Source organism: Salvia splendens, chromosome 10 (assembly GCF_004379255.2).
Source record: "Salvia splendens isolate huo1 chromosome 10, SspV2, whole genome shotgun sequence".
Lineage (NCBI taxonomy): Eukaryota > Viridiplantae > Streptophyta > Magnoliopsida > Lamiales > Lamiaceae > Salvia > Salvia splendens.
The window spans coordinates 18,511,955-18,538,728 of record NC_056041.1 but is presented as its reverse complement, the minus strand read 5'-3'; the positions used below and the strand labels follow the sequence as shown (position 1 = coordinate 18,538,728).

Below are 26,774 nucleotides of genomic sequence, written 5' to 3'. Positions count from 1 at the left end.
AACCCTTTTAACACTACATTAGTACTATAATTTTCCGAACACTTAAACTACCAAAATATACTTACAAGGTTTTTCCCATATCAAAGCACTTCTTCTACAGCTGATACTTAAAAATTATTACTCCTGAGTCAACTTTATTGGCATTAGCTCTGCAACTGAAACTATACCAGTCTAGCTCTATCACTGCGTGAGAAAATTGAAGAAATGGGCGTAGCACAACCAATGGATTGCCGGAATTGGGAGGAAGATTCCTATAGAGATGTCATTTTGAAAGAGAGAGAAACCCTGTCTCGGACCGTTTTCCGGACCGCCTATGCTCCAAACCCTAATCCCAATCCCAATTCCGACCATGTCGTCACCGCCTCCAGCGACGGCTCCGTCGCCGCTTACTCCATTTCCGCCTGCCTCGTAATTCACTTACTTCTTTCTTCATGTCTCGTGTTTCTTAACTACACAATTAGGTTTCATTCTGTCAATTTTGGGCCATGCAGGAGATGGGCTGCGGAAGCTCGAGGAATCGAAAGTGAGTCTGATTTCTCTTTATGCGCTGGTGATCATTGTTTATGCGCTATGGATTTATTTAAGGAAATTGACTCTTGTTTTGTGTGAAGTTGGTTAGCTGCAGAGCCAGAGTTTCTGATTCGAGGGCACGATGGGCCAGCTTATGATGTTAAATTTTATGACGATTCTTTATTGCTGAGGTATATATTACTAAACACTTTGCTGGGAGTGGAGTAGCCTTTGTAGAATAGGGGTGCACACTAGCTTCTGTTTTCAAGTTGTTTTTGGCTATATATAATGTGAACAATCAAGATCATTTTTTTTGCATTTGTGCTGTTATATAGTTGTGGTGATGATGGCCGGATTCGAGGGTGGAAATGGAAGGAAATATTAGAAAGCAAGGAATCCGAGCAAGGTAATTTTTCTTTTAGATCTAAATGTGCTTCATGTATTGATCCCTTGCCACAGAATCATTATAGCACCATGCCCTTTTGCCTCTTTGTTCAACACCTTGAGTATCTCTTGTTTCTAACTGATTATTCATTTACTATTTTGCAGGAGACAAGATGAAGCCAGTACTTGACTTGGTGAATCCTCAACATAAGTTAGTTATCTGATTTAAAAATTAAGTTCTAAGATGTCTCTGGGAAGCTGTCTTTTCTTTTCTTTTGTTTCCTTTTGTTTCGTCTTCTTTCCTTTACTTTTCTTATTCTTCTCCTTCTCTCTGCTTGAACACAATCAGACCTTAATAGTGCAGCCAAACCAACCTGCAAATCAAAATCAGCCTGTATAACCTTGACCTGTTCCAAAAAGAAGTTAGCCCTTCAACCATGGTTGGATTTGTGATTGTCAATTTTATCTTCTTAATTTCCTACTGCTGTGTCCATCTGTTTTTGCTTTTTTTTATGTATTGAGAAGTAGTGCAGGTTCTAGAGTATTGAAACTGTTAGTTTTCTTTATTTTCCTTTTTTTGATCCTTAACTCTTTGTCTTTTCAAAATTCAAATTTCAATAAATTACGTTTTTTTATCAATAACTTCCTTGTGTTACTTTGTTCGCTTGCAGAGGTCCTTGGGGTGCCCTTTCTCCAATTCCAGAAAACAATGCTATTGCAGTAGACTCTCAGGTTTGAATTACTCTTCCTGCTTTTAGATCGAATGCTGCATGCCTTATTAAGCATGCTGCATCGACATAATTAGGTTTGTTTTATTTATTTGTGGTTCTAGCCCTTTAGGAGAAGATAACAGAAATAAATGTCAGTCATAATTCGAGGATAATAATTTGTTCAATTACTTTGTTATTGGCGACTGGTGTGTCCCATCTCATACACATTATTTCAGATTCTTTGAGAAATTAGACACTTCTAACTTCCACTAACTGCAACAGGTTAATTCAGATATTGGAAAACTTATTTGCTGAAACGTTATGCTTGCCTTATATTTATTTAAATGTTATCTGGTATTGGTTTATACAAATGAGAACTGAGACTACTTCAGCATTCTAACTACCCAGATACTACTGTCCTAGATAGTACTAATACAATGTTAATTTGATGACATTTCTCATTGGTTGTAGAGTGGATCTATATATGCAGCTGCTGGTGATTCTTGTGCATATTGTTGGGATATGGTACAGAATTTCTTGAGGCTATTTATTTATAGAAATTAAACTTGAAAGGCTACTTTATTAACTTCTGATGTGTCAATCAGGAGAAATCCCAGGTCAAGATGGCTTTTAAAGGGCATTCAAACTATCTACATTGTATCGTTTCATGCAATTCGAGTAGTCAGGTCACGAGTTCTCTTCTTTGTTTGCTGCCCCTTTATAACCCTGGATAGATTGGTTTCAGCTCTCATGTCCCTTCTTACTTGCTCTCTCTCCTTTTCTTTTCCTTTCTGATTTGCTATCAACTTTTCATTCTATAATTTTTCCCTACTTCCAGTTAGTAATCTAATATTTTTCTTTATTTAAAAATTCTACATTAAATAATAGAATAATTAAGAATAAGAGAGAAAACAAAGAGTTTAACTGGAGCTCTAGATGATAATCATTTTTCAAGTAAATGTAGCTGGTGGAAAAGTATATAGTGTAGCGGCTGCGGCTCACAGATTGAACTAAGAAGCTTTAAGGTTGAAATCCAAAATAAAATTCTCTGGAAGGAGGAAGGGATCTCCATTTAATCCAAAAGTTTTTAAAATTCTGTAATTAAGTTCTGAGTATTATTCTACCCTTTTGCATTTCAGATTATTACTGGTTCAGAAGATGGCACGGCACGGATATGGGGTAAGTTACAACTGTATTACTATTTACTAATTACTACGGCTAACTGAGCATCTCTGCTTTCTTGTGGGTAATAATTTTTGGTTGGGTCCTGTTGTACTCGATTTATTTATCAAATGATTTGACATTACTGAGCAATGTCTTGTGTCATAGATTGCAAAAGTGGGAAGTGTATTCAAGTAATTAATCCAGAAAAAGTAGGCTCGGGCGGTTCCTTTCCATGTGTTAGCTGTATTGCTCTTGATTCTAGTGAGAGTTGGTTGGTAAGAGCGGCTGAGCACACTGTGTACTTATATCTTCTTCTTTTCTTTCACTGCTGTATTTGACATGTCAGCACATTATTAAATCATGCAATTGAGTATGTACACACATCTATAAGATCTCCAGGGAACATAATTCTGTTTATAATGCGAAAAACATCTATGTTTAGCCAGTTTTTATGTAGTTGTGGCCTAATAATTTGAAAGAACTTCCTGAACCCTGAATCAAGAATATAAACATCTACTTCTGAAATCAGTGAATGAAATTACTGGAAAAGATTTATGTAGAGATTCATTTACATTATTTGCAATCCTGTGTATTACCAAGGAGAGGTTCTTTCCTTTAGCTTGTAGTTTGAAAACTTTGAAAATATTTCTGAAATCGTGCTGGTGAATGCAACAATGCCGAATATGAATACCACCTCCCCCTCTCCCCTTTTCTCCTACCATTATATATTCCATTGTATCTGTATGTTTGCAGGTTTGTGGAAAGGGCCAGTCTTTATCAGTTTGGAATCTTCCTGCCCGTGAATGTGTTTCAGTTGCTAGAACTCAGGCTTCTGTCCAAGATGTTCTATTTGACGAAAATCAAGTAAGGTCTTGTACATTTCCGTACTATTTTACCCATTCTTCCTTGTCAATGAAAGTTCATAGTTCATGATCCAGAGCTCAAAAGTATATTTCAGGCTCAGCTATCTACTCCAGTGTGATTGTTATTCTCATGATATTTCTAGATAGATAGATGATTGTTATTTGTGGTTGTATTTCATTTAAATAGAAACTTATGAGTTAGGAATTACCCACCTGTTCTTGTTTTATCTGCAGGCAGAAATCCAAATGTCTCTCAAATTATAACTGCTCCTTACAATCTTTATGAATAAAATTAGTTGTCTGTGTACATAGGTGATTGTTATTTGTGGTTGTTACCTTATACCATTCGGGTATTGGATGGGCACTGCATGATCTGTAGTAGCTATATAATGTTTGGCTTGTTGTCTGTGCATTGTGATGCCTTGTTGTCACGGAATTTTACTTTGTGAAAACGGTTATAGTTTCTCTATTGCACCGCCAGTGTTGAACAGTCCTATTTCTAGGAAGTTGTTTCATTTCATCTTTAGCTTCTGCTTTAGATTCATCTGCCTTACATGACAATGTCGTTTGTCAGATTGTAGCTGTTGGGTCAGAACCACTGCTCACACGATTAAACATGAATGGGGATATTATTTCACAGATCGAGTGTGCTCCAACATCTGCATTTTCCGTTTCTTTGCACCCTTCAGGGGTAAGCTCTGTTCTATTATATCCTCATCCTCTGTAATTGAATCTATGTATGATGATAAACAGCATAATAGTCTCCTGTTACTCTGGTTAAGCCTATATCTACTTGCCCATACATGTTTCTATTTCTTTTCCAGGTAGCAGCAGTATCTGGTTATGGAGCGGTCGTCGACATGATCTCACAGTTCGGGAGCCACTTGTGTACATTTCGCTGTAGGGGGGTATAAGTTGAGTATCATATTCATGGCCTTCTTTGTCAACATGAAATTCAATTTGTTAGTGTCATTTTTCTTTTTCATATGATCAAATACTAGACGATAAATCTTTCACAAAAAGTTTAGCCCCCATTGTTGTTAAGTTTACTTGACGAAAAATCATTCATTTTACTTTTTGTATTCCAAAAACTTTCTTCTTGTCGCAATCTGACTTTATTCCGTCGAGCTTTACTTTTTGTTTCCCCACTTTTTTATGTAAACTAAATTGAGAGAGTATATGATTTGAAGGGGAAATATCAGCTTTTTATTTTAACTTGCGTGTAACCCGCTGGATGATTGTGTTCTGTGATTCATAATCATTTTAATTATTTTTTTGGTGATTGCATATAATTAATCTTCACATAAACTATTTAATTGATTAAATTAAATAGTGGTATAGTTCCGATTATATTAATCTCAATTATTTTTTAAATGTTAGTAATTATTTGTTGGAGGTCATTTTATATGATGATATTTCCAGAAAAATACGATCTGAAATTTAAGGTTTTCGAAGAGAAATATACTACTACTGTATAATTTTATGTAAGATATGATGAACGGCTGGTGGGCTTCCCCATTTACTTGATTTTCGAGCATCATCATTTTAAATTCTCCTCCCATAAGTGACACACCTTCAATTTCATTTTTGATTTGTTCCTTTCTCTCTCCAATTAACATATCCAATTTTTTGTTTCTCTCTAATTAAATACTCAACTCTCTTTCTCTCTCCATTTATTACTTACACTAACTCTTTCTCTTTCTAATTAACCACATTAACCAACTACTCTTAAAATTTTATGTCAACTAAGAAATATGTCATTGTAACTAGGACCGAGTGAGTACTTACTAGTGTATTATCAACACTCAATTATTATTGTGTGAACTATTCCCCATGTCTGTGATTTAAAGTCTCATTTTGTTATTTTGACTTTTGAGATGTTTAGAATTTAAAGTTTCATTTGTTTTTTTTTTCATTTTAGGTAAGTGGACCCATCATTCAACTAACTTATTATACTCACATTATACTATAACAAATATAAAAGTGAGGTCCATTTTCCACTAACTCAATTTTCATCGTAAAATCAAACAATTTTTTGAAACTCATGCCGAGTTAAAATGAGACTATCAATGACGGACGTATGAGATTATAGCAAACTTTAAAATATTGATAGACAAACTTTATGCATAAACCAATTCATTAGTTGTTAGAAAAATCAGAATTTAACGAAAAGTTACGAATTTAGAAAAAAATACTACAATTAAAAAAAATGAATTTGTGTAAATATTAAGATACATTTGAAACCAACTAATATCAATTTTTTTTCTCATCTAAAATAAATAAAAATTGAAAATGAACAACTCAAGCATATTGGGCCTTTGATATAATTAAAGTTGGGCTGGGCCAAGGCCTATTGCCTATAATCTAAAGTTGGCAAATTGCATTTAGATATTACACGACACGACACGACAGTATGCAACTTCTGTTGGCTGTGTCTATTCTAAGAGCATCTCCAATGCTGGCGGACGTCAAATAGCCGTCAAATAGCCTTCACACTGCCACATCATCAGCACTACAATTCTCCTGCCACATCAGCTTGCCACATCAACTGGACATCAAATAGCCATCAAATAGCCTTCACACTACCTATCCACATCACTAATAACAATTATATAATTTAATTTACAATTGTATCAACATACATAATTTAATTTACGAGACAAATACGGAAAATTCGAATAATAATATTAAAATTTAAAAAGTACATTACTTTTAAAAAAAAGTACAACAATTTAAAAAAATTACAAAAAGTAAAAAGTACATTAATTTAAAAAAGTAAAACAAAATCACTCATCGCCGCCGTCCTCGTCTCCGTCGTCGCCGGTGGCATCATCTGCTGCGCCGGTGGCTGCATGCCGGGTGCCCACCCCGGCATCATCTGCATAGGGGGCTGCATGCCGGGTGCCCACCCCGGAATCATCTGCTGCCACGGGTACACGTTGTAGTACCCGCTCATTGGAGGCCAACCACCTCCCCCAGGAGCCGGGGAAGTATGGGACCCTGCCCCGGGAGTCGGGGGCGTCTGAGACCCTACACCGGGAGCCGGGGGAGTCTGAGACCATCCCCCGGGATTAACTGGAGTACCTTCGTAGTTGTTCTCCATTGCTCGTTATTGATCTTGTACAGAAAGTAAGGTAGAGAGAGAGTACTCGTTAAAACAAGTGGTGCGAATGAAAATGAGGTTCAACGCGCGTATATATTGTGTTTTGCGAAAAAAAAAAAATATTTAAATCCGACGCCGGTTTGGCGCCGATCCGGGAGCCACAATGGCGCCCGTGAGGATCGGCGTGGGAACCGGCGTCAGCGCGGGAATCGGCATGGCGACGCCGATTTTGACGCCGATTTCGCCCACGCCGGTTCCAATGGTTCGGCGTCAAACCGGCGTGGGCGAAAAATCGGCGCTCCGGTGGTGACGCCGACCATTGGAGATGCTCTCTTTTCCCCAAAATTTTACACTCTACAATTTCCCTCCACCCTCATTTTGCACCTCATCTTTGCAAAACCTTTTAAACTTCTCTCGCCCATTTCACTCTGCATCTTCAAACTGCTTCTTCTTTCAATTCACGGAACAGACAAAGGTGAGTCTGGGTGTATGATCACCTGCATGTACATATTTGCTTTGTGAATCGTGTCCTGGTTGTAGTTTCTGTGGCTGTTTGGGGTTGTATGAGTATGCAAATTCACAATCTCGTCCGTTTCTAGGGTTTTGTTTGATATTCCAGCAATTCGCCTTCTGTATGTTACCTCCTTTTTTCAAACTTCGCATGCCTGGCTTATTAACTCTTTCCGTACAGCATAAATTCAATAATGATATGATGCTAGTTTTGCTCTGAGTTGACATCCTGTGTTTGGACAGAGAGCCACAATTTATAAAATGGATGCAGTTTAATTACAGACTTTGTTAAATTTCAAGGAGTTCCCTTTTAGTCTAACATTCTGACTCCTTAGGATTGATAGTTGTGTAAATCTGTTACTATTAAGTGTATGTTTTTTAGTATAAGATAGTTAGGAGCAGGGAGGAGCCAGGGATTCAACTTAGGAGGGGCAAAAACGTACGTGAGGAAATTTGAAGGAGTTGAGAATAGGCATTTGCCCCTCCTAGAGGTCATGTGGCTCTGCCACTAGTTAGGAGTTTAGAGTTGAATTGAATGTTACTATTTTAATTTCCTTTGGATGTATTTGTTTGTTTTGCCACGTGGCACTGATGTTTTATGAATGTTATCAAGCAGCCTCAGTGCGAGTTTGAGACAATGTACTGTGGCTGTTTCATCAATCATATTATGAATTATGAAAGCTTAAACCTCAAGGTCATACAAGCAGATTTCCATTTTTTTTCCTGAATTTGTCTTAGGCCGTGGAATTCCACTTGTATCTTTTTCTTTTTATCTAACTGGGGTTTATCAAAGTTGTGTTTTAACTTATTTGTACCACACTTTACCCATAACTATTACATTTGTGTGTACACATAGAGTATTGTTTTATAAAAAGTGTCAATGTGGTTGCAGGTCCATGCACTCAAGCTATATTGTATCAACAAGAAGAACACTCTCTATCTTTGCCTTTTAATAAGATTGTTTGGGGTATTTCACTGCTAGACAATCTTGTACCTCTATATTATCAATGGAATGCAACAAAGATGAGGCTATCCGGGCCAGGGAACTGGCTGAGATGAAAATGAGAAACAATGACTTTGAGGGGGCTCGGAAAATTGCACTGAAGGCACAGAATCTTCACCCAGAACTTGAGAATATTACCCAGCTGCTTAGCATCTGTGATGTTCATTGTGCAGCACAAAAATTGGTGTCTGGATCTCAAAAGGACTGGTATGGACTTCTTCAAGCTGCAAAGTTTTCTGATGAGATGACAATCAAGAAACAATATCGGCGGCTTGCTCTTTTTCTCCATCCTGATAAGAATCGATTTCCTGGTGCAGAGTCTGCTTTTAAGTTGATCTGTGAAGCAAATGCTGTGCTTTCAGACCCCCAAAAGAAGTTTTTATATGATCAGAAGATCAGGGTGACGGTTAGATCTGCTCAAGTAGTTCCTCCACATCATCACTTAAATAAAACTTCTCAGTTTAACAAGCAATATGGACCTGAGATCAAAGTTACCAATGGTTTTCGCAATACGAATCAACATCAAGCCACACAGTCGAGCTTTTCTGCCAGGCAGGAAGTGTTCAGCACAAGTTGCCCATTTTGTTGTTTTAAGTACCAATTAGATAGAAAACATGTGAATACAACGTTGCGCTGCCCGAAATGCTTAAAGAATTTTAGTGTTTTTGAAACTGGTTCTCAAGGTGTTCCCCCGGAAAGTTCTCAGAACGGGATACCAAATTATGTTGGAAGTAAACAGGGTGTTCAAAATGGCATGGGATATTTGGCATCGCAAATGGCATCTCAGTGGTGTGCCAACAAGCAAACAGATCGATCCCAACCAAGTTTTCGGACAGAAACTATTTTCAAAGATGTCAATGGAGACTTAAAGGCCAAAAGAAGTGGAAAGGAAGATCGGACATGCAGTGGTGATCGAAATAATAGGAAAGATGGCAACAGAAAGAACAAAAGGAAGGGGAGAAGAAGGAGTTCAGATTCTTCAGAATCTAGTGAGAGTTACGACACCTCCAGTGAATCTGACCTAGAAGATGTCAATGATGTTGCAACTGATCCAGATTCTGGACCTGCTAATGTCCATTTTCCACGAAGATCATCTCGAAAACGGCAGAATGTGTCCTACAACGAAGGTGCTGGTGATGATGATGATGTTGCTGTTCCTAGGTCTTGCAAGAGATCTCAAGGGAACAAGTTACAAGAAGATAATGAAAACGGGCAGTCCAATGCTTTGAATGGAGAATCTGTGAAGCATGAGAATCAAAATGGTTTACATGCTGATTCAGAATTTTCCGAGTCTGAGAGTAAAGAAACAGGATCTGATACTGACATAGAAGTCGAGACAAAGGAAAAAGGTGGTTGTACGCCAAACATTAGTGCTGATGCGGTTAAAACTGAAATTGACTCTGACTTGGATGCAAATTCTGGTGATGATTCGGATAAGGATGAATTTGAATATGATGATCCAGAGTTCAATGATTTTGATAAGGATCGTAATCCCAACTGTTTTGCTGTTAACCAGTATTGGGCTTGTTATGATTCAGTTGATGGCATGCCAAGATATTATGCAAAGGTGAAGAAGGTACAACTCTCTCCGTTTGAGTTGTCCGTCACATGGTTAGAAGCTGATCCTGCAGATGACACTCAGAAGAAATGGATAGATAAAGATTTGCCTGTTGGTTGTGGTGCTTTTAGGCTTGGCAAAGTTCAAAAAATGCCAAGTAGCCTCATATTGTCTCAGCAAGTGCCGTGCGAGAAGGGTAAGAGAGGTTCTTTATACATATACCCTAGACAAGGGGAAGTTTGGGCTGTATTTATGGACTGGGATTTGAGCTGGAGCTCCCAGCCTGCTAGGCACGGAAAGTACAAATATGAAATTGTTGAGGTGCTATCGGATTTTAATACTTTGTCTGGTGCAAGAGCTTGTTATTTAGATAAAGTTGAAGGATTTGTGAGCCTTTTCCAGAGAAGTAGCCAGAGCACGACCGAATCTTTTATGATAAGGCCTGATGAAATGTACAGATTCTCACACTGTATTCGTTCTTACAAAATGACAGGCTCTGAAAGGGAAGGAGTCCCCATTGACTGTCTTGAACTCGATCCTTCAGCTTTACCTCTGAATCCAGATCACTTGTGCTACCCCGCAAAATCAAAGATGGGAACTGATAACATGGAGCCTGGAGTTAATTGTGCTCCACCAAAGTCTGGTAAAGGAAAAAGTAGTGTTGTGTGATCTGATACGAAGGTGTTTATGGATCTGGAGTCCTCTGATGGGTAGATTTACGAAGTTCAGAGGCCCCCCCCGGAGAGATGAACTCGATCAGGAAATATTAATATTGGAATAGAAACCATGAGGCATTCACCAGTTGATGAAGAGCAAGTTGTCTTGAATGATGGAGGACTATTATGAGTTAGAAGATGAAGCGAGTGATGTTGTTAGAGCTGCCTTGAGATCAGAAGGATGAGAACATACTTTGTTTGGATTTGGATCCTCTACGGTGCACAGCACTGCTGTGCACCTAATAAAATAATTTTTTAATAATAAAAAAAAAATATTTTTTTAATGTGTTGTGAGGTGCACAGCAGTGCTGTGCACCGTAGAGGATCCAAATCCTACTTTGTTTTGTTAGCTTTGCAGGTGACATATGGACTATCATTTTGAATCAGAATGTTGATAATTAATTGAAATTATATTTTTTACCTCCTACTCTTTCCTGATTTTTGTCTTCTGTTCTAAAGCAGAGTTCTTTATCCTCTGTTTATGGCTTCAACACTTATTCTCTGTTTAATATGTAGTATTGCACATTGCACTGTTTGCTGTTTTTTGGAAGGTCACAAGTGAAGATAGGTTGTTTCATTGTTTGGCAGTGTTTTGCAAAGTGAGGATGTTTTTTTAGAGACACAAAAATACACATGATGGAGTCACTAAATTGGGTATAATATGACATTTTATGTAAAAATGGAAAGTTAATTTGATTTCCAAAAAAAATTAAAATCAAAATTTCAAGATTTAATAAAAAAAAAATTATATATAAAAATATTTTAAAGAATTATTGAATTAAATTAGTTAGGAATTTTTCGAAAGATTAAATATTGTTTTATTGTTTTATTTTGAATCATCAAATTTATGATTTAATTTTAATTTGTAAAAAAATTGGGACTTGTTGATAGTGATTTAAACTTAAAAATTACAATTCTCAGTTCTGTTTCTACACAACCCGAATTGATCCGCTCCGTTCCGTTCCGTTGTTGGAGAGGCCCTACTTCCTCCGCCGCGAGCTCTCCACTAGCTTATTGGCGTGCCCCCATTTAGAGGCTTGAAGAGCTAGTTTTTCCCATTTTCGATTCTTTCGAAATTAGGTAAGAACTTCACCTTTCTATTGTTAGATTGTTTCTTATGTATGAAATTGATGGAGGAAGAAAGGACCTAATGGTTCCTTCTTTTAAGGCTTGAGGAATTCATTTTTCTTTTCTTGTTTTGACGGTGAATTTAGCTTCCCGGAGATAAAACCAGACTGAAATACGAAAAATAATCCAACTTTGAAGTGGATTTGAGATTAGCTGACAAATAGGGCTTCACGGTTGGGTTTTTTACTCTGCCTGATTTTGCTTAAATTGAAGTTAGAAGATGACTCTCTTTCATGGCTACTGTCTGAAGAAATTCATAGGAATAACTTGCATCCCAGCATGTGATATGATACTTAGTTATAAGATATTGAGTTTGTTTATATATAGATGAAAGGATATTTCAATGTGGATTGGAAAAGTATAATTTTTTTCTGGACCTTGTAATTGCTTGTTTGGTTTGAGTTCCCCTGTATTTACGCATTCCTAGCTTGGTTTTGTTGAAGAATGGTGTGCTTGTAGAGTTTTAGGGTGGGAGTGTGAACATACTTTTCCTTGACTCTTTTGGTGTTTGTGTAGGTTGTGTTATCATGTTGAGACTAGCTTGCCGCAAGTTATGTGCTCGTGTTGATGGAGGATGTGAAATCCGGTCATTATCACAGATATGCGGTTTCCACTCTGCTCAGGTGAGTTTGTAGCTTTACATTCATCATTTTTGTCCATCTCTATTCCATTTTGCTCAACGGGCTATCCTAAACAACTAAAGAATATCAATTGATATCGATTCTAATCCTAATAATTGATTCTTGCAGCTGTCTTTGGCGCCAAGGAGCTTTTTTGGTGTCGAAGATTTTCTAGATGACGATAATAGCAGGCCATACACTTACCAAAAAGAAAAGAAGTCAAGAAACCCAAACAAGCACGTATCCTTCAAACAGCGTACCGTTGCTTACATGGAGCCGTTTACACTGGACGTGTTCATCTCAAAGCGGTTTGTCTGTGCTTCAATCACCCACAGAGTGACATGCAAGCAGGTTGCTGTTGCTGGTACAAACTCGAAAGATATCAAGGCTGCATTGAGATCACGATCCGACATACCTGCTTGTTTGGCAATAGGTCAGATTTTGGCCGATAGGGCGAGAGAAGCTGACGTGTATACAGCTTCTTATACCCCCAGGGAAAGGGATAAGTTTGAAGGGAAAATAAGGGCTGTTGTTCAGTCCCTTATTGACAATGGCATTGATGTCAAAATCTATCTTGATTGATCATTTTTTCAAGTCTTAGATTTGTCAAAACCAATCTCAAAATTGTTAACAACGCTATGATGAGTTTTTCATTGTGCTCCATCATCGAAGGCTCTCTAATTTTTGTTACTTACAAATTACTGTGGAATGTGGATTATCATATCTTCTTAGATGGTAATTTCACATTCATTTAGAAATGGTTTAGTCTAAAGAAAAGACGAAACCTTGATAGATATGAATAGTACCTGTGATTCAATTTTCGATTTGAGAGATGAGTTCCCCTTTATAACTTCTAACCATTTGCAAGACCAAAATAAGCACACTAGCATTTGATAAGATACAAAATTCAATATTTCGAGTGGAGAATCCATACATAAAAACATCCAACAACAGAATGAAGGGCCAAAAATCTGCATCTAAAGTTTATTCTAAAACGTTCAATAATAACGAGTTTCTTTAGCTTTCTCTTCCGCTTCCTACAAAAAAACTAAAAACTTGCCCTTCTCTTCCTAAGATGAGCTCAAAGCATCTCCACAAGCATATGCCTCTCCTCGTTCCTGTCCGAAACCCTAAACCTACACTACCTGCCTAAAGAGAGAGCAACTCTCTCTCTATCAACTTCTTGCGGAGCTCTGCAGCTTCATCGATCATGCCTGCAGCATGTATTCCTAGAATAATGGCGGGACAAAAGATGGGATCACATTTTTTTCTACTTGAAATAAACAGTTTTACAACCTCAACAGCAGCATCCACTTCCTTCTTCTTGCATAACCTATGAATGATGAATCTATAGCAGTTGTCTCTCACTCTGCGCCTGTTATACATCCCTATAACATTCAGCAGTTCCAAAGCTTCCTCAACCTGATCAGCCCGACAGAAGCCCCAAATCAGGCATCGATATGTTACATCATCAGGACGAGGCCCATGATCCAACATGTACTTGTACACCTCCATTGCCTTCTCCATCACTCCCTGCTTGGCCAATCCATCAACCACAATATTGTATGTGATAATGGTGGGAGGGCAATTTGTATTTCTCAAGCGGCGAAGAATCTCAATAGCTCCGTCTATCAAGGTCTCCTTACACAGTGCACGCAGCAAGGTGTTATAAGTAATAATATCAGGAGAGCAGCCGTGTGAAACCATCTTATGAAAGTAGTCAATAGCACGATCAACCAGTCCCTTCTTGCACAGACCATTGATAATAATATTGTACGTTACAGATGTAGGAGGGCTCGAGCTTTCAATCATGTAGGAAAGCATCTCATCTACTTCGTCCCAACACCCATACATACAAAGAGAATGCAGCAGGGTATTGTAGGTTATAGTGTTTGGTTCCATCCCACGTGAAAGAAAATTGCACACGACCAATGTCGTCTCTTCATAATTCCCCTGCTTACAAGTAAGATTGACAATGGAGTTATAGGTCACCATATCAGGATAACACCCCTCAACTGCCATATCCTCCATGATCTCCAGAGCCCGCGTCGCTCCAATTTTCTTACACACCAGCACAATGAGGATTGTGTAACTGATCACAAAAGGAGGGCAGCCCTTTCTGAGCTGGTCCTTCCAAAACTGGACAGCCTCGTCACACTTGCCCTGATCGAACATGGCTCGTATAATTGTGTTGAAAGTGATGGTATCAGGAGGGCAACCACTCAAGCTCATGCACTCTATCAAATCAATAGCAACTTTGAGATACTTTTTCCTACACAAACCACCAATCACCATATTATAGGTTATGATATCAGGAATCCCACCAGTCATAACGACTAATTGAAGAACCTTATAAGCCCTATCTGTTTGCTTAGCATTCACCAGACCTCTGATGATGTTTATGCAGGACTGAAAATCCGGAATCTGGTTTCTGCGCGTCATAACATCCACCAACTTCACTGCTTCGACTAATTTCCCACGGCTGCACAAACTCTGGAGGATTTCATTGTTGGTCTTCTCATTATTCTCAAGGAAGGAACCATCCGAGGCAAACTTTAACGAATACGAATACTTGCTCGGATGCATTTTCCCGTTGAATTTCCTCTCAGCTCCCATTCTGTTACCATTTAATTTCATCTCTTGTTCGCTGCGCCTATCAATGCGAACACCTGCTTGCTGCCCTCTGCACCACAAAGAAGTTGTAAATTTGGCACCATTTGTATCAGCCTGCCGCAGAGCACATTTAGTTGGAACTGCAGGCCTTGAATCCGAAGCTATATCTGCTCGGTTGGAGAATGAGTTCAGCCTATGCGAATTATGAACCTCAATCAAAGATTTATGCGGTGCAACTGCATAAGCCATTGCTGTTCCTCAATTAATTGAAAATAGAACAATCGTAAACGATCAATTTCTTGTGATGAATTCCACTTGATAACTCGATCTGCAGGAGGAATTGGAATTTGTATTCATTTAATTAAACAAACTGCTATCGACGAGTAGAGGAAAACTTAAAAAAGTATCTAAATGCGTATACATTTTTTCCTTTGATTGTTGTAACCGTGAAAACGATTGCATCTCATACCTTATGACCGAGAAATCTGCTTGCGGCGGCGCGCTGTAGCTGCTCTTGTAGATTCCGCCCTCAGTAGAAATGGCACCGGACTTTCCTCAACCTCAAAATTTCTCTCACTACCATCTGACTATCTCTCTCTTCATTCGATTTTGCTTTCTCGGAGTTTGGAAGGCCGGCGTGGTTGATTCAAAATCGGAAGGGCTTATTTTGGAGATTTATGCAGGGGTTTTGTTTAAATCAGCTTATGTTAATTTCTATTTAGTCCCTATAAATAAATGTTTGTAACAAATGACACTTTAAGTTTATATGAATTACAGATTTGGTTAGAGCATCTCCAATGGCGGACGTCCGGTCGGACGTCGCGACGGGCGACCGGGACGTCCGCCATTGTGGCGTTTAGGGTCGGATACGGACGTCCCGTGAGGACGTCGGGTGTCCTCGGACGTCGGCGCGACGGGCGGGCGGACGTCCGCCATTGTGGCGGTATCTTCGGAGTCCGAGCCTCGAAGACTGCCAGATGCTGATAGATATGCATGGGTCGGTGCACGGGTTCCCTGGGATGTTGGGCAGCATAGATTGTATGCATTGGGAGTGGAAGAACTGCCCCGCCGCCTGGAAGGGGATGTACACTACCGGCTTCAAAGCCAAGCATCCCACGATGATCCTTGAAGCTGTAGCTGACTACCGGTTGTGGATATGACATGCTTATTTTGGAGTCTCCGGGTCCAACAACGACATCAACGTTCTCCAGTCGTCGCCCCTGTTCAACGCTCAGTGCAATGGCGTTGGTCCCGCCATCAGTTTCGTCGCTGAAAGCGTATGAAAGTAACAGAGAGGCTCTTTCGTACGTATGCACAGAAATTGATCAATGCAAGCGCTCGGTCAAGACACCATGCTTCTTAAGTCCACTGGAGCACAGGGTCCAGGAACTCAAGAGAACATACAGTGCTTCAGTCGTTGGGCACTCTCAACTCCCCTTTCAAAAAATAATATAAATCCCTCAACCCGAATACTATGAATTAGTATAGGGAAGTGGGGTCGATCCCACAGAGATGGACTCGCAAAGTAGTGCTCAGAGGCTTTGGACAAACAAATGGCTGCTGCCACGCAAAAGGGTTGAGAATTTTAAACTAACTCTAGACCTAGGCAGGAAATGTAAATGCTAGACCTAGGACATATTAAACTTGTAAATTCAGACTTCAACAGCAAGAAACATAACCACTTCCTAGACAGTGTAAACAACTACCTAATCTAGCTAAACAGAAGATAACTGAAAGTGGGGACCATAATTCCAAAAGTGGCAAGTACGGAAAAAAAAACTGCAGATAACAAACTCTGACGCTAGCTCGCAGCGAAATGTATCCTCTCAACCTAATTAAACTTGCAGATGAACAAAACAGAGCACAAAGCGAGATTCGAACAGAATATAGAAATTTGGTCGTCGGAAACTTGCCACAAAACGGAAACACATCAGATCTGCGTACACTAGACGGAATGAAAGAAAAACTCGTAAACTAAGCATGAAAATCAGATCGAAACTACTCAGATTCACGTCAGAATACTTGATCCACTCCGGATCCAAGACATCCGAACTCAACAACAAACAAATTCAGCAGATCAAACACATATTCCTCTACAATCCAACTCCAATCTCCCAGATCTGACCATTAACCTGCAATGACTCAAAAACAGCTGCGAAACGCATCCAACTCAGACAATTTAAAACACCAAAATCTCAATAAACGAAGCAATCAAACTAGAAATCAACACAATCACCATAACGGAAAATCAAACTTGCATTTAAACCAGAAACTATTTGGTGAAAATAGAGAACCGAGCTTCGAACAACGAAGCTCGGCAGAGTAAGTAAAATACGGAAAACGGAAAATAAATTGTTTCTTCGCTCCTAACAAGAGCGGTGTTACACCATATCGGAAGCTAAGATGAAACCCGAACGTGTGAACTGAGATCTCCTCAAACTAGTACCAAGTGTGTGTATGGAAAAATGAACTAAGCAACAGGCTGTGGTGAGGTCTCCACCGAGAAGATCCCTCCAGCTTGCATGCTTCTGCCTTTTATAGATGCGGACATAGCCCTTGAGTCTTCGTAGAAATCCCTATTCTACCCTTCAACTCTAGAGCTTCCTCCGTCGAGCAATTCTCTTCATAATCGTTCACTAAATCGCCAGTTCCTCGACCTTGTGATTTTTTGGTCTTCTTTCTTGGACCTGGCGAATTCCTTTACACACCTGGCTTAAAACGTGCGTTAGCCCCAGTAAAATCACGAATTAAATCCCTAGACCCATGCATGAAATTAGCCTTATCAAACTTCTCACACTTAAACCATGCTTGTCCTCAAGTATGAAAGACAAGAAAAAGAAATAAGGCGAATTTCAATGCACGGTCCCCCCCAAGTACTATTCCACAAACAAAACAGGCTCCTAGACCTAGACAACTACAACACGAAACACATAAAAATCACAAAAGAAAAGAAAACACATAAGCGCATAAACTGGTATTTTCCTAGCAGCCATCCCCACAAGTTTAAGGTCAATCCAAGCGTTTACAGCCTCAGATTCCTCCCCCTCCCTTCTTCTGTCTAGTCAAGTTGTCAGTTCGTCAAGATAGCCTTTTGACTTCCCAATTGTTAGAATCACTCGATCACTCATTCCTCACCAGGGATGTTAGGATCGAATCACTCTTAAGTTAAAGTTACACCACTGATGCGTCGGGTTATGAGAGTTTCTCCTTCCTACAATCCTCCTTGTACTTTTATTTCCTGGGTCAGGTTACTACTGCTTCCTGCCCCTTAAAATTTTTTTTTTTTTTCTCTGGACTTCGTCCAGCTTATACCTCCTTTCCCTGGACTTCGTCCAGCTTATACCTTCTTTTCCTGGACTTCGTCCAGCTTATACCTCCTTTTCCTGGACTTCGTCCAGCTTATACCTCCTTTTCCTGGACTTCGTCCAGCTTATACCTCCAGAACCCTATTCCCAATTTTTTCTCCTTCGGACTCTTCTCCCTAAACATCCGGTGGCGGCCCCCTTTTTATACATGTTAGCTCAAAGTGTTTTGGCTTATAACTCACTTTTATAGTAGGGCTGCACAACTAGGTTATCTAAGGCATCCTCTATCGTTCTTACTTCATCCAACTGACTTTGATTTATTAAGAGAAAAGGATTCACAAATTAGCATGTATTTTCTCTTCAATTACTCTCCCTAAGGGGCTTTTGCTATTTATTATACCAGTTATGCAAACACAGAACCTAAAAAAAAAACTGCAAACTCCTAGGCCTAACAGAATATGTACAAGACACTAACTACACTAACTGTTTCCCCCCTCCCACTTCATCCATGCTTGACCCCAAGCAATCCCAATGAAGTGGAAAACAGGACAGTTAGTGGCGACATGAAACGAACACAATAAAACACAAACTTCTCACACTCAGACCAAGCATTGGGCTGAGTGGGAGAAGGGACAACATACAAAACGAAACATGTTATGACATACAACCCCTTCTCACACTTAGACCAAAGATTGGGCTAAGTGTGGAAGGGTTCAACACGTATATACAGAACCTAGCATGCTGGCAGGTATAAACAGAAATAAAAACGAAAGCACTTTGAAAGAAAAGAAAAGAAAAAGTTACTTGGGTTTGAGGGGAAATTCAATTCGGTGTCTGGCCCCCGCGGGAGCCAAACTTTGGTGGCACCGTCGGCTGGGTCACCTTTGCTTTCTTACTGGCCGGCATCTCCGGCTTCTCTGGTCTGTCATCAGTGGGTCGGGGTATGGCTGTTCTCAGGATCACGGGTCTAGCAGAAGAGGGGGTGGTGTGAGGCCTCGGGCCTTGCGATGGCTTCTGCGCGGATACACTTCCTGGACTCGGCGTTGTAATGTTGCCGCTAGACCCAGGAATAATTTCTGATGTATCCGGGAACTTTTTGCGCAGCCATTTCAGCATTGTCGTCATTAAAGCAACACCCTCCGCCATCTTGTTGGTTTGCTTAGTTGACGAAGCCACCCAATCGGTGATACGTCCCCTCAGGACTGCGGCCTCTTCCCTGCTTCTTCCGAATTCCCTTCGGATCTCGGTCATTTCCTTGCGTACCCCGTCAATTCCTTTCCTTACCTCCTCAACTTCTTTCTGCACTCCCTGAACCATTAGCCTGACTTCGTCCTCAGCGGCTTGATCCTTTACCTCCACACCATCGGGTTCCTGCTTAATGTGTGCCTCTGACTTACCGACCTCATAAAAACACACCTCCTTCCCTCGGGCGATCAGCAACCCCTTGTTGAAAAAGAAGTCGAAATTGAAGACTTCCGGAGCTGAGCACATTTTTACTTCACGGCAGGCCTTGCTGATTTTGATTACAACGTTGCGCTGCAAATAGGCCCCGAGAAGATGGCACGTGTACAGATGCCTGGACGGGTTGGAGGTGACTTGATGGCAGGCCTGGGCTAACCAATAACCCAGATGAACTCGTACTCCTGTAGCCATGCACCACGTAAAATATAGGTCGGCGGTCGTCAGGGCGTTGTTGGCAGTGCCCATCAAGTTGTAGCTGACAAAAGTTTGGGCGAATCGCAGGACCCGATTCTCTATATGGTGTGCCTTCGAAAAACTTGTTTTAAATTGACCCACTCTTGAGTGAGTCAAGAACTCCCACGCGCCTTGTGCCTGAAATCCTGGCGTCAACTTCAGCGGACCAACCATTCTGTCGTTCCACAGGCCCTCATCATCTTCTGTTCTCGTTAGCAAGCCCATCCGCAAGGTCCACTCCCGGATACTCATCCTATGTTCTTCATTAAAAAGCCTGAAAGTTATGGATTCCGTATCCAAGTCGGCAGTGGATTTGAACCGGAATGTGGAGAAGAATTCACGGGCCGCGTCAACCGGAACTTCGAAAGTGCTGTGCTTTAGTAACCAATCAAAACCGATTGCATCTATAAATCCCCTGAACTCATCGTTAGAGCTAATATGTTTGAGCTCCGCCGGGTGGTACATCTTACCGGACTTCGCAACCTTTCCCTCAGCACTCTTTTCCTTGTATACGGCCACACGTTTTGGATCGTCAAATTTTCTCATATCGTCTAGCAGCTCCCTTGTAACCCAAATTTCCGTCGGCTCAAAGTTCAGAACATCTTCTTCTTGCTCCTCCTCTGAATCACTGGACCTGGCAGGACTCTCGGGCTCTGTGGCGTATGGTACCTTGGCGGGTGGAGGAAGTGGAGATTCAGTAGATTTCCCCCTCGCCTTCTTGGTCGAGGAGGAAGCAATTTGTTTCCCTTTCCTCTTCTTAGCCGTCGCGCGGCGCCCTTCCTCTTCACTCTCCCTACCACTCGGTCTGGGAGAGTCTTCCTGCTCAGACACGGCTGTCGCTAGGTCCAGCGTTTCCTTATTCTTTTGTTGTGCGGATTCGTCAATGTCATCAAGTATACTTCGACGTGTCCGTCTCCTTGTTCCCCTTAGATTTAGCTGCGAATCGGCCTCCTCAGGGACCTCAGTTAGATCCACTATCATGTTGAGTCCTGCATCAACAGTTTCTTGAGCATCCTCAGAATCGAGTGCTCCACCTTCCTCTGCTAATAATGGGGTTGCCCCCGCGATATAAACAGGGGTTTCCAACCCCTTAAGATTTCCTTCAGGTTGGGCATCAGTGCCCACAGACTTGTCGGGAGTCCTTCCCGCAACAACATCTTCCTCAGCAATTTGGGCTTCATCGCCCTCAACTACTTCTAGGGTTTCCCCTTCCACATCCTTCTCAGAAATTAGGGCGGCTTCGCCCACTTGAACATCATCACCATCAACAACGGCATCCTTCTCAACAGACGCCTCCAGAACAGGGGTTCCCCCCTCAACATCCTTACTAACAGTGATAGCGGTGTCCTCAACTACCGCCACAAGAACATTTACCCCCTCAACAACACTCTCCACTAAGCCCACAGCAGAAATATCATCACCTCCATCCTTTAAAACGGGGATTTCCCTCTGAGAAGCAGAAACTAACCTGGGTTCACTTACGGCCAATAAATTCAGTCCCGCGGCCAGATCTGTCTCTACTTCGCGAATTTCCGCAATGGAAGGTTCTGGAACGGCGGGTACTGTAATGTCCTCCGGCCTGGTGGTGGTTTCTGGGACTGTGTCCTGTGCAGAGGTGGTTTCTTCTGGAATAATGGTAGCAGCCTCCGGTGCGGTTTCTTGTACAGCAGTGGGCGGTGTCTCGACAGCTTCCGGTTGTGTCACGGTGGTTGTTGGACCGGCTGGCATGGTTTGTCCCATTGCGAACATCGCGAACGCCTGCATCGCTTTATCGGCCCCTCCGAACTTCTGAAATAGTTCATTCATAAACTCCGCCGCACTCTTCTCGGCGGATCCAGAGGCGCTGCTAGCTTCTTGTTTGTTATCGATCGTATTCTGTAGAAATTTTTGAAAAGAAATTTGTGCGAAATTTGCAGATTAGGGTTAGAAAGAGAGAGAGCGAAATTTGGGGTTTTTTAATTTGAGAGAGAGAATATTTGGAGAGAGAAGATAAGAATGCCAAAACCGATTATAGTGTAGGCATGGGAGAGGACATCTTTCTTTTGCAGGCGGTGGCAGGTGGTGACGCTAGCGACCGTACGCCTCCCCATAAAGTGCCATGTGAAATCCGAACCGGTGCCAATTCCCTCCAAAACTCCTTTACCCCACAATTCCTTGCTCAAGTAAATCCCTACTGGCAAAACACACTAAAAGAAAACATCAAACTAAAAAGAATGAAACGCCAAACTCCCCGGGCCTAGGATATGACAGCATCAAAATCATTCCCGATGGGTCTGGTGTTTCGAAAATATTTTTGAAATTTTTTTTTTTTTTAAAAGAAAGCAATTAAATATTTACAAAATTTGTTTTTAAGTGTTCTCAAAATTTCCTGGATCAGGGTATGGTCAAACTTTTAAGTGCTAGACCCAGGAGATATTCTAAGAACACTTCCTTCCTAGACTGGTTTGGTGATATCAAAGAGTGCGCGTAGTGGCACTTCGTCCACTACACACAACTCCGAGCTATCCCTAAAGACCTTTATCCTATGTCCATTGACAAGAAAGGGTATGGAATTTGGTGCACTTCCCTGGATTTCAACTGCTCCGTTTGCTCGAAGTCCCACGATGATGTAAGGCCCAATCCATTTAGACTTTAACTTTCCAGGCATCAACTTGAGCTTGGATTGAAACAAAAGGACTTTCTGTCCTACCCTGAGTTCCTTGCCCCGGAGATTTTTCTCATGCCAAAGCTTAGTTTTTTCCTTATACCACATGGCAGATTCATAAGACTCAAGCCGTAACTCTTCCAGTTCCTGGAGCTGCATCTTCCTCTCTTCTTCACAAGCCTGCGGGTTCATGTTGATCTCTTTGACCGCCCAGTATGCTCTGTGTTCGATTCCCACGGGCAAGTGGCACATTTTTCCGAATACCAACCTATATGGTGACATACCAATAGGTGTCTTATAAGCTGTCCTATAAGCCCATAATGCATCATCCAGTCTCTTACTCCAATCCTTCCTAGACGGGTTCACCGTTTTTTCGAGAATGGCCTTTATCTCCCTATTTGATATTTCTGCCTGGCCGTTGGACTGAGGATGATAAGGTGTAGACAACCTATGGTGGACTCCGTATTTCTTCATGAGAGCCTCTATTGTACGGTTCTTAAAATGGGTTCCTTGGTCTGAGATGACAGCCCTAGGGATTCCGTACCTGTTGAAAATGTTAGATCGCAGAAATTTGGTTACTTCTACAGCTTCGCAGGAGGTCGTAGCTTTTGCCTCTATCCATTTCGAAACGTAGTCCACCGCCACAAGTATGTATGTATTCCCATATGAAGATGGAAATGGACCCATAAAGTCCATACCCCAAACATCGAAAATCTCACAAACAATCACCGGGACTTGTGGCATTTCGTCCCTTCTAGAAATTCCTCCGGTCTGCTGACACCTTTCGCAATTCTGGCAGAATTCGAATGCATCCTTGTGTAATGTCGGCCAGTAGAAACCACTGTCTAAAACCTTCCTTGCAGTCTTCCTAGGTCCAAAGTGACCCCCACAAGCTAGAGCATGGCAATGATTCAGCACATCCCTTTGCTCCCACTCCGGAATGCATCTCCTAATTACCTGGTCAGCTCCCATTTTCCACAAATACGGATCGTCCCAAAAGTAGTATTTGGCTTCACTTTTTAATTTCATCTTCTGGGCCCTGGAAATTTCGTCGGAGCTGGGCACTTCTTTAGTGACCAAGTAATTTGCTAGGTCAGCGAACCATGGTTCTGCATTCGTCTGGCATTTCCCTTTTTCAGCACCTCCTGGACCTGTCGCTGCCATTACTTCTTCAAAATCGATAGGTCTAGGAGAATCGTTAAGATAATAAAGATGTTCTTCCGGGAACGCATCAGGTATTGCTTCATCCGTCTCACCTTGGTGAATGCGACTCAAGTGATCAGCCACCTTGTTCTCCGTTCCCTTCTTGTCTCTGACTTCCCAGTTAAACTCCTGTAACAGTAACACCCAACGGATCAACCTTGGCTTAGACTCCTTCTTTGCCAGTAAGTACTTTATCGCAGCGTGATCTGTGAAGACTATCACCCTTGACCCGAGCAGATATGGTCGGAATTTTTCAAAAGAGTACACGACTGCCAACATTTCCTTCTCCGTGGTGTCGTAATTTTTCTGGGCTTGATTTAGCGTTTTTGACGAATAGAAAATCACGTAACTTTTTCCGTCAACTCTTTGACCTAGCACCGCCCCTACTGCATAGTCACTCGCATCGCACATGATTTCAAACGGCAAACCCCAATCAGGTGCTCTGATGATGGGGGCAGATACTAATCTGTCCTTCAGCAGCTGAAAAGCCTTAATGCACTCCTCATTAAAAACAAACTCAACATCGTTGTGCAACAGATGAGTGAGTGGCTGAGCAATTTTGGCAAAATCCTTTATGAATCTCCTGTAGAATCCTGCGTGACCTAGGAATCCCCTTACCTCCTTTTGATTTGTCGGGTGGGGCAGTTTTGATATCACGTCCACTTTTGCTTGGTCCACCTGTATGCCCTTTTCCGATACTACATGCCCTAGGACAATTCCTTCAGGGACCATGAAGTGGCATTTCTCGAAATTCAAGACCAAGTGCTTCTCTTGACATCTTTTCAGTACTACATCCAAGCTCGCCAGACATGAATCAAATGAATCCCCGTATACAGTGAAGTCATCCGTAAAGATTTCAATGCAATCTTCCAGCAGGTCTGAGAAAATACTCATCATACACCGTTGAAAAGTGCCTGGTGCATTGCAAAGGCCAAACGGCATTCTCCGATATGCATACGTTCCGAACGGACACGTGAAAGTTGTCTTCTCCTGGTCCTCGGGGTCCACGTAAATTTGGAAATACCCACTGTATCCGTCCAAGAAACAGAAATATTGCTTGCCTGCTAATCTCTCCAGCATCTGGTCGATGAACGGAAGGGGAAAATGGTCTTTCTTGGTTGCCTCGTTCAATTTTCTGTAGTCAATGCACATCCTCCAACCGGTGACTAGCCTGGTCGGTACCAACTCATTCTTGTCATTCTTGACAACCTGGATTCCCGACTTTTTGGGTACCATATGTACTGGGCTAACCCATTCACTGTCTGGTATGGAATAAATGATTCCTAGGGATAGCAGCTTCAATACTTCCTTCAATACCTCTTCCCTCATATTGGGATTCAATTTGCGTTGAGGGTCTCTGCAGGGTTTCGCTCCTTCATTTAGTCGAATGTGATGCATGCACAGATCAGGGCTAATCCCCACCAAGTCAGAAAGTGTCCAACCAATAGCGTTCTTGTTCCTTCGGATGACTTTCAGCAGCTCCTCTTCCTGTTCCTTGATCAAGTTGCTGTTGATAATCACCGGAAAAGTCTCATTCGCCTCAAGGTAAGCATACTTTAGGCCTGGCGGAAGTGTTTTCAACTCCTTCTTGGGAACATCTTTTTCCTGAGGCAAGGGGTTCTTTTCTGCTGCTCCAGTCGTCGTCCCCTTAGTCGATCCAGGAAGATCTTCCTTGCTTGCCCCATAAAGTGTCTCCCTCGATCTGGTTAGCTCAGGCTTGGTGCAAAACTCCAGAATTGCTTCTGCTAGCTCTTCATCTGACAACTTGCTCGTATTCATTGCTTGGCACCAACTGGCCACTTCCCTATCAACAGCATGACTCATCTCTGAGTTCTCAATCTGTCCCTGCATTAATTCAGTCTCGAGGTATTCCTGGACCAAGGGGTTAATGACATCTACGGAATGCAAATTTTCAACATCAAGTGGCTTCTTCATTGCCTCATCTATGCTGAATGTATATTTATCCCCATTGTAATCGAGACAGATAGTACCATCAAAGACATCAATGATAGTCTTAGCGGTTCGCAAGAAAGGTCTCCCCAATAATACTCCGCCATACTCTTCAGACTCATTATCGCTCATCTTAATCACATGGAAGTCAGCCGGGTACAGGAAGTCGTGTACCTTGACTATTACGTTCTCGAGCACTCCTTCAGGGCAGATGCATGACCTGTCCGCCAATTGGATCACAACCTTCGTATCCACCATACCTACTCCCACTAACCTCTTGTATATGGACAGGGGTAACACATTTATGGATGCTCCCAAGTCACACATAGCATGCTCAATTTTTACATCGCCGATAGAAATGGGCAAAGTGAACATACCCGGGTCATTGCATTTCGAGGGCATCCTCCGCTTCTGAATCACCGCGGACACATTCTCGCCTATCAAGATTTTTCCACTAGGTCGAGCCTTCCCAGCTATAAACTCCTTGATGAATTTGCTGAAAACTGGCATTTTCAAAGCCTGTAAGAAGGGTAGATTTATCTCCAGTTTCCCGAAAATATCCATAAGATCCACTGGCTCATCCCTCTTTTTCTTTGCCTCTCCTCGGTTCGGGAAAGGTTTTGGTCGTTTCCCGGCTTCGGAACATTCACCTGCTGAAGATTTATCAACCCCTCTGTTCTCTACCAATTCCGGCTCTGGATCTAGGAAAAAGGGTTCGATTGTCCTGGGCAACTGTTTCTCTAAATCTCCTGCCCGAAGTTCATCTCTAACCGCAGGGTTGCTCTCAACCGAGTCCCTTGATTCAGTGGTTGTATCCTCTATTCCCTTATCCTTAATGGGGGTCGTGACCTCTCTGTACCTCATGACCGGCCCTTCGTACTCCTTCCCAGATCTTAGTGTGATCTGGCTAATATTGGCTCTGTCAGGTGGTCTTACCGATGCAGGAATCTTGCCCTCGTTTCCCCGCATATCACTCAAGGAAGTAGCTATTTGAGACAACTGTTTGGCCAACATATCCATTGCTGCCTTCTGTTCTTGCTGCGCATCCTGAAGCTTGTGGACCACATCATTGTTCGACTGTAAATTGTTCTGAAT

The 26,774-nt window shown here is 41.6% G+C and overlaps 4 protein-coding genes across 5 annotated transcripts; 3 read left to right on the top strand and 1 right to left on the bottom strand.

The window, feature by feature from the left end:
• On the top strand, positions 1-4,846 carry LOC121750294 (THO complex subunit 6-like). 2 transcript variants are annotated; one of them, XR_006039848.1, is made up of 13 exons: positions 1-408; positions 492-523; positions 612-701; positions 846-916; positions 1,060-1,105; positions 1,566-1,626; positions 2,076-2,129; positions 2,210-2,290; positions 2,744-2,783; positions 2,934-3,043; positions 3,522-3,637; positions 4,206-4,322; positions 4,456-4,485. XR_006039848.1 is itself a non-coding variant. In XM_042144810.1 (13 exons), exons 1-13 carry the CDS (start codon positions 205-207, stop codon positions 4,543-4,545), a joined length of 1,107 nt encoding a protein of 368 aa, XP_042000744.1. In that variant the 5' UTR covers positions 10-204; the 3' UTR covers positions 4,546-4,846. The 2 variants fall into 2 exon arrangements, 1 of the variants encoding a protein (XP_042000744.1); XM_042144810.1 differs by having other exon boundaries at positions 10-408; positions 3,522-3,632; positions 4,456-4,846.
• A 2,272-nt stretch (positions 4,847-7,118) lies between these two features.
• On the top strand, positions 7,119-10,805 carry LOC121750433. Its single transcript, XM_042144970.1, has 2 exons — positions 7,119-7,209; positions 8,137-10,805. Exon 2 carries the CDS (start codon positions 8,252-8,254, stop codon positions 10,472-10,474), a length of 2,223 nt encoding a protein of 740 aa, XP_042000904.1. The 5' UTR covers positions 7,119-7,209; positions 8,137-8,251; the 3' UTR covers positions 10,475-10,805.
• A 644-nt stretch (positions 10,806-11,449) lies between these two features.
• LOC121750672 lies at positions 11,450-12,932 on the top strand. Its single transcript, XM_042145252.1, has 3 exons — positions 11,450-11,601; positions 12,166-12,272; positions 12,399-12,932. Exons 2-3 carry the CDS (start codon positions 12,177-12,179, stop codon positions 12,849-12,851), a joined length of 549 nt encoding a protein of 182 aa, XP_042001186.1. The 5' UTR covers positions 11,450-11,601; positions 12,166-12,176; the 3' UTR covers positions 12,852-12,932.
• Positions 12,933-13,158: 226 nt separating this feature from the next.
• Positions 13,159-15,546, bottom strand: LOC121753213 (pentatricopeptide repeat-containing protein At1g08610-like). The gene is made up of 2 exons (XM_042148420.1): positions 15,352-15,546; positions 13,159-15,210 (listed from the first exon to the last, which is right to left on the bottom strand). Exon 2 carries the CDS (start codon positions 15,129-15,131, stop codon positions 13,419-13,421), a length of 1,713 nt encoding a protein of 570 aa, XP_042004354.1. The 5' UTR covers positions 15,132-15,210; positions 15,352-15,546; the 3' UTR covers positions 13,159-13,418.
• Positions 15,547-26,774: the final 11,228 nt, after the last annotated feature.

Bases quoted from the DNA above. Each gene is read 5' to 3' on its own strand.
- LOC121750433 (XM_042144970.1), top strand. From the start codon at position 8,252: ATGGAATGCAACAAAGATGAGGCTATCCGGGCCAGGGAACTGGCTGAG.
- LOC121753213 (XM_042148420.1), bottom strand. From the start codon at position 15,131: ATGGCTTATGCAGTTGCACCGCATAAATCTTTGATTGAGGTTCATAAT.
- LOC121750672 (XM_042145252.1), top strand. From the start codon at position 12,177: ATGTTGAGACTAGCTTGCCGCAAGTTATGTGCTCGTGTTGATGGAGGA. The intron at 12,273-12,398 runs GTGAGTTTGTAG...TGATTCTTGCAG, and splicing joins GCGGTTTCCACTCTGCTCAG to CTGTCTTTGGCGCCAAGGAG.
- LOC121750294 (XM_042144810.1), top strand. From the start codon at position 205: ATGGGCGTAGCACAACCAATGGATTGCCGGAATTGGGAGGAAGATTCC. The intron at 524-611 runs GTGAGTCTGATT...TTTTGTGTGAAG, and splicing joins GGAAGCTCGAGGAATCGAAA to TTGGTTAGCTGCAGAGCCAG. The intron at 2,291-2,743 runs GTCACGAGTTCT...TTTGCATTTCAG, and splicing joins CATGCAATTCGAGTAGTCAG to ATTATTACTGGTTCAGAAGA.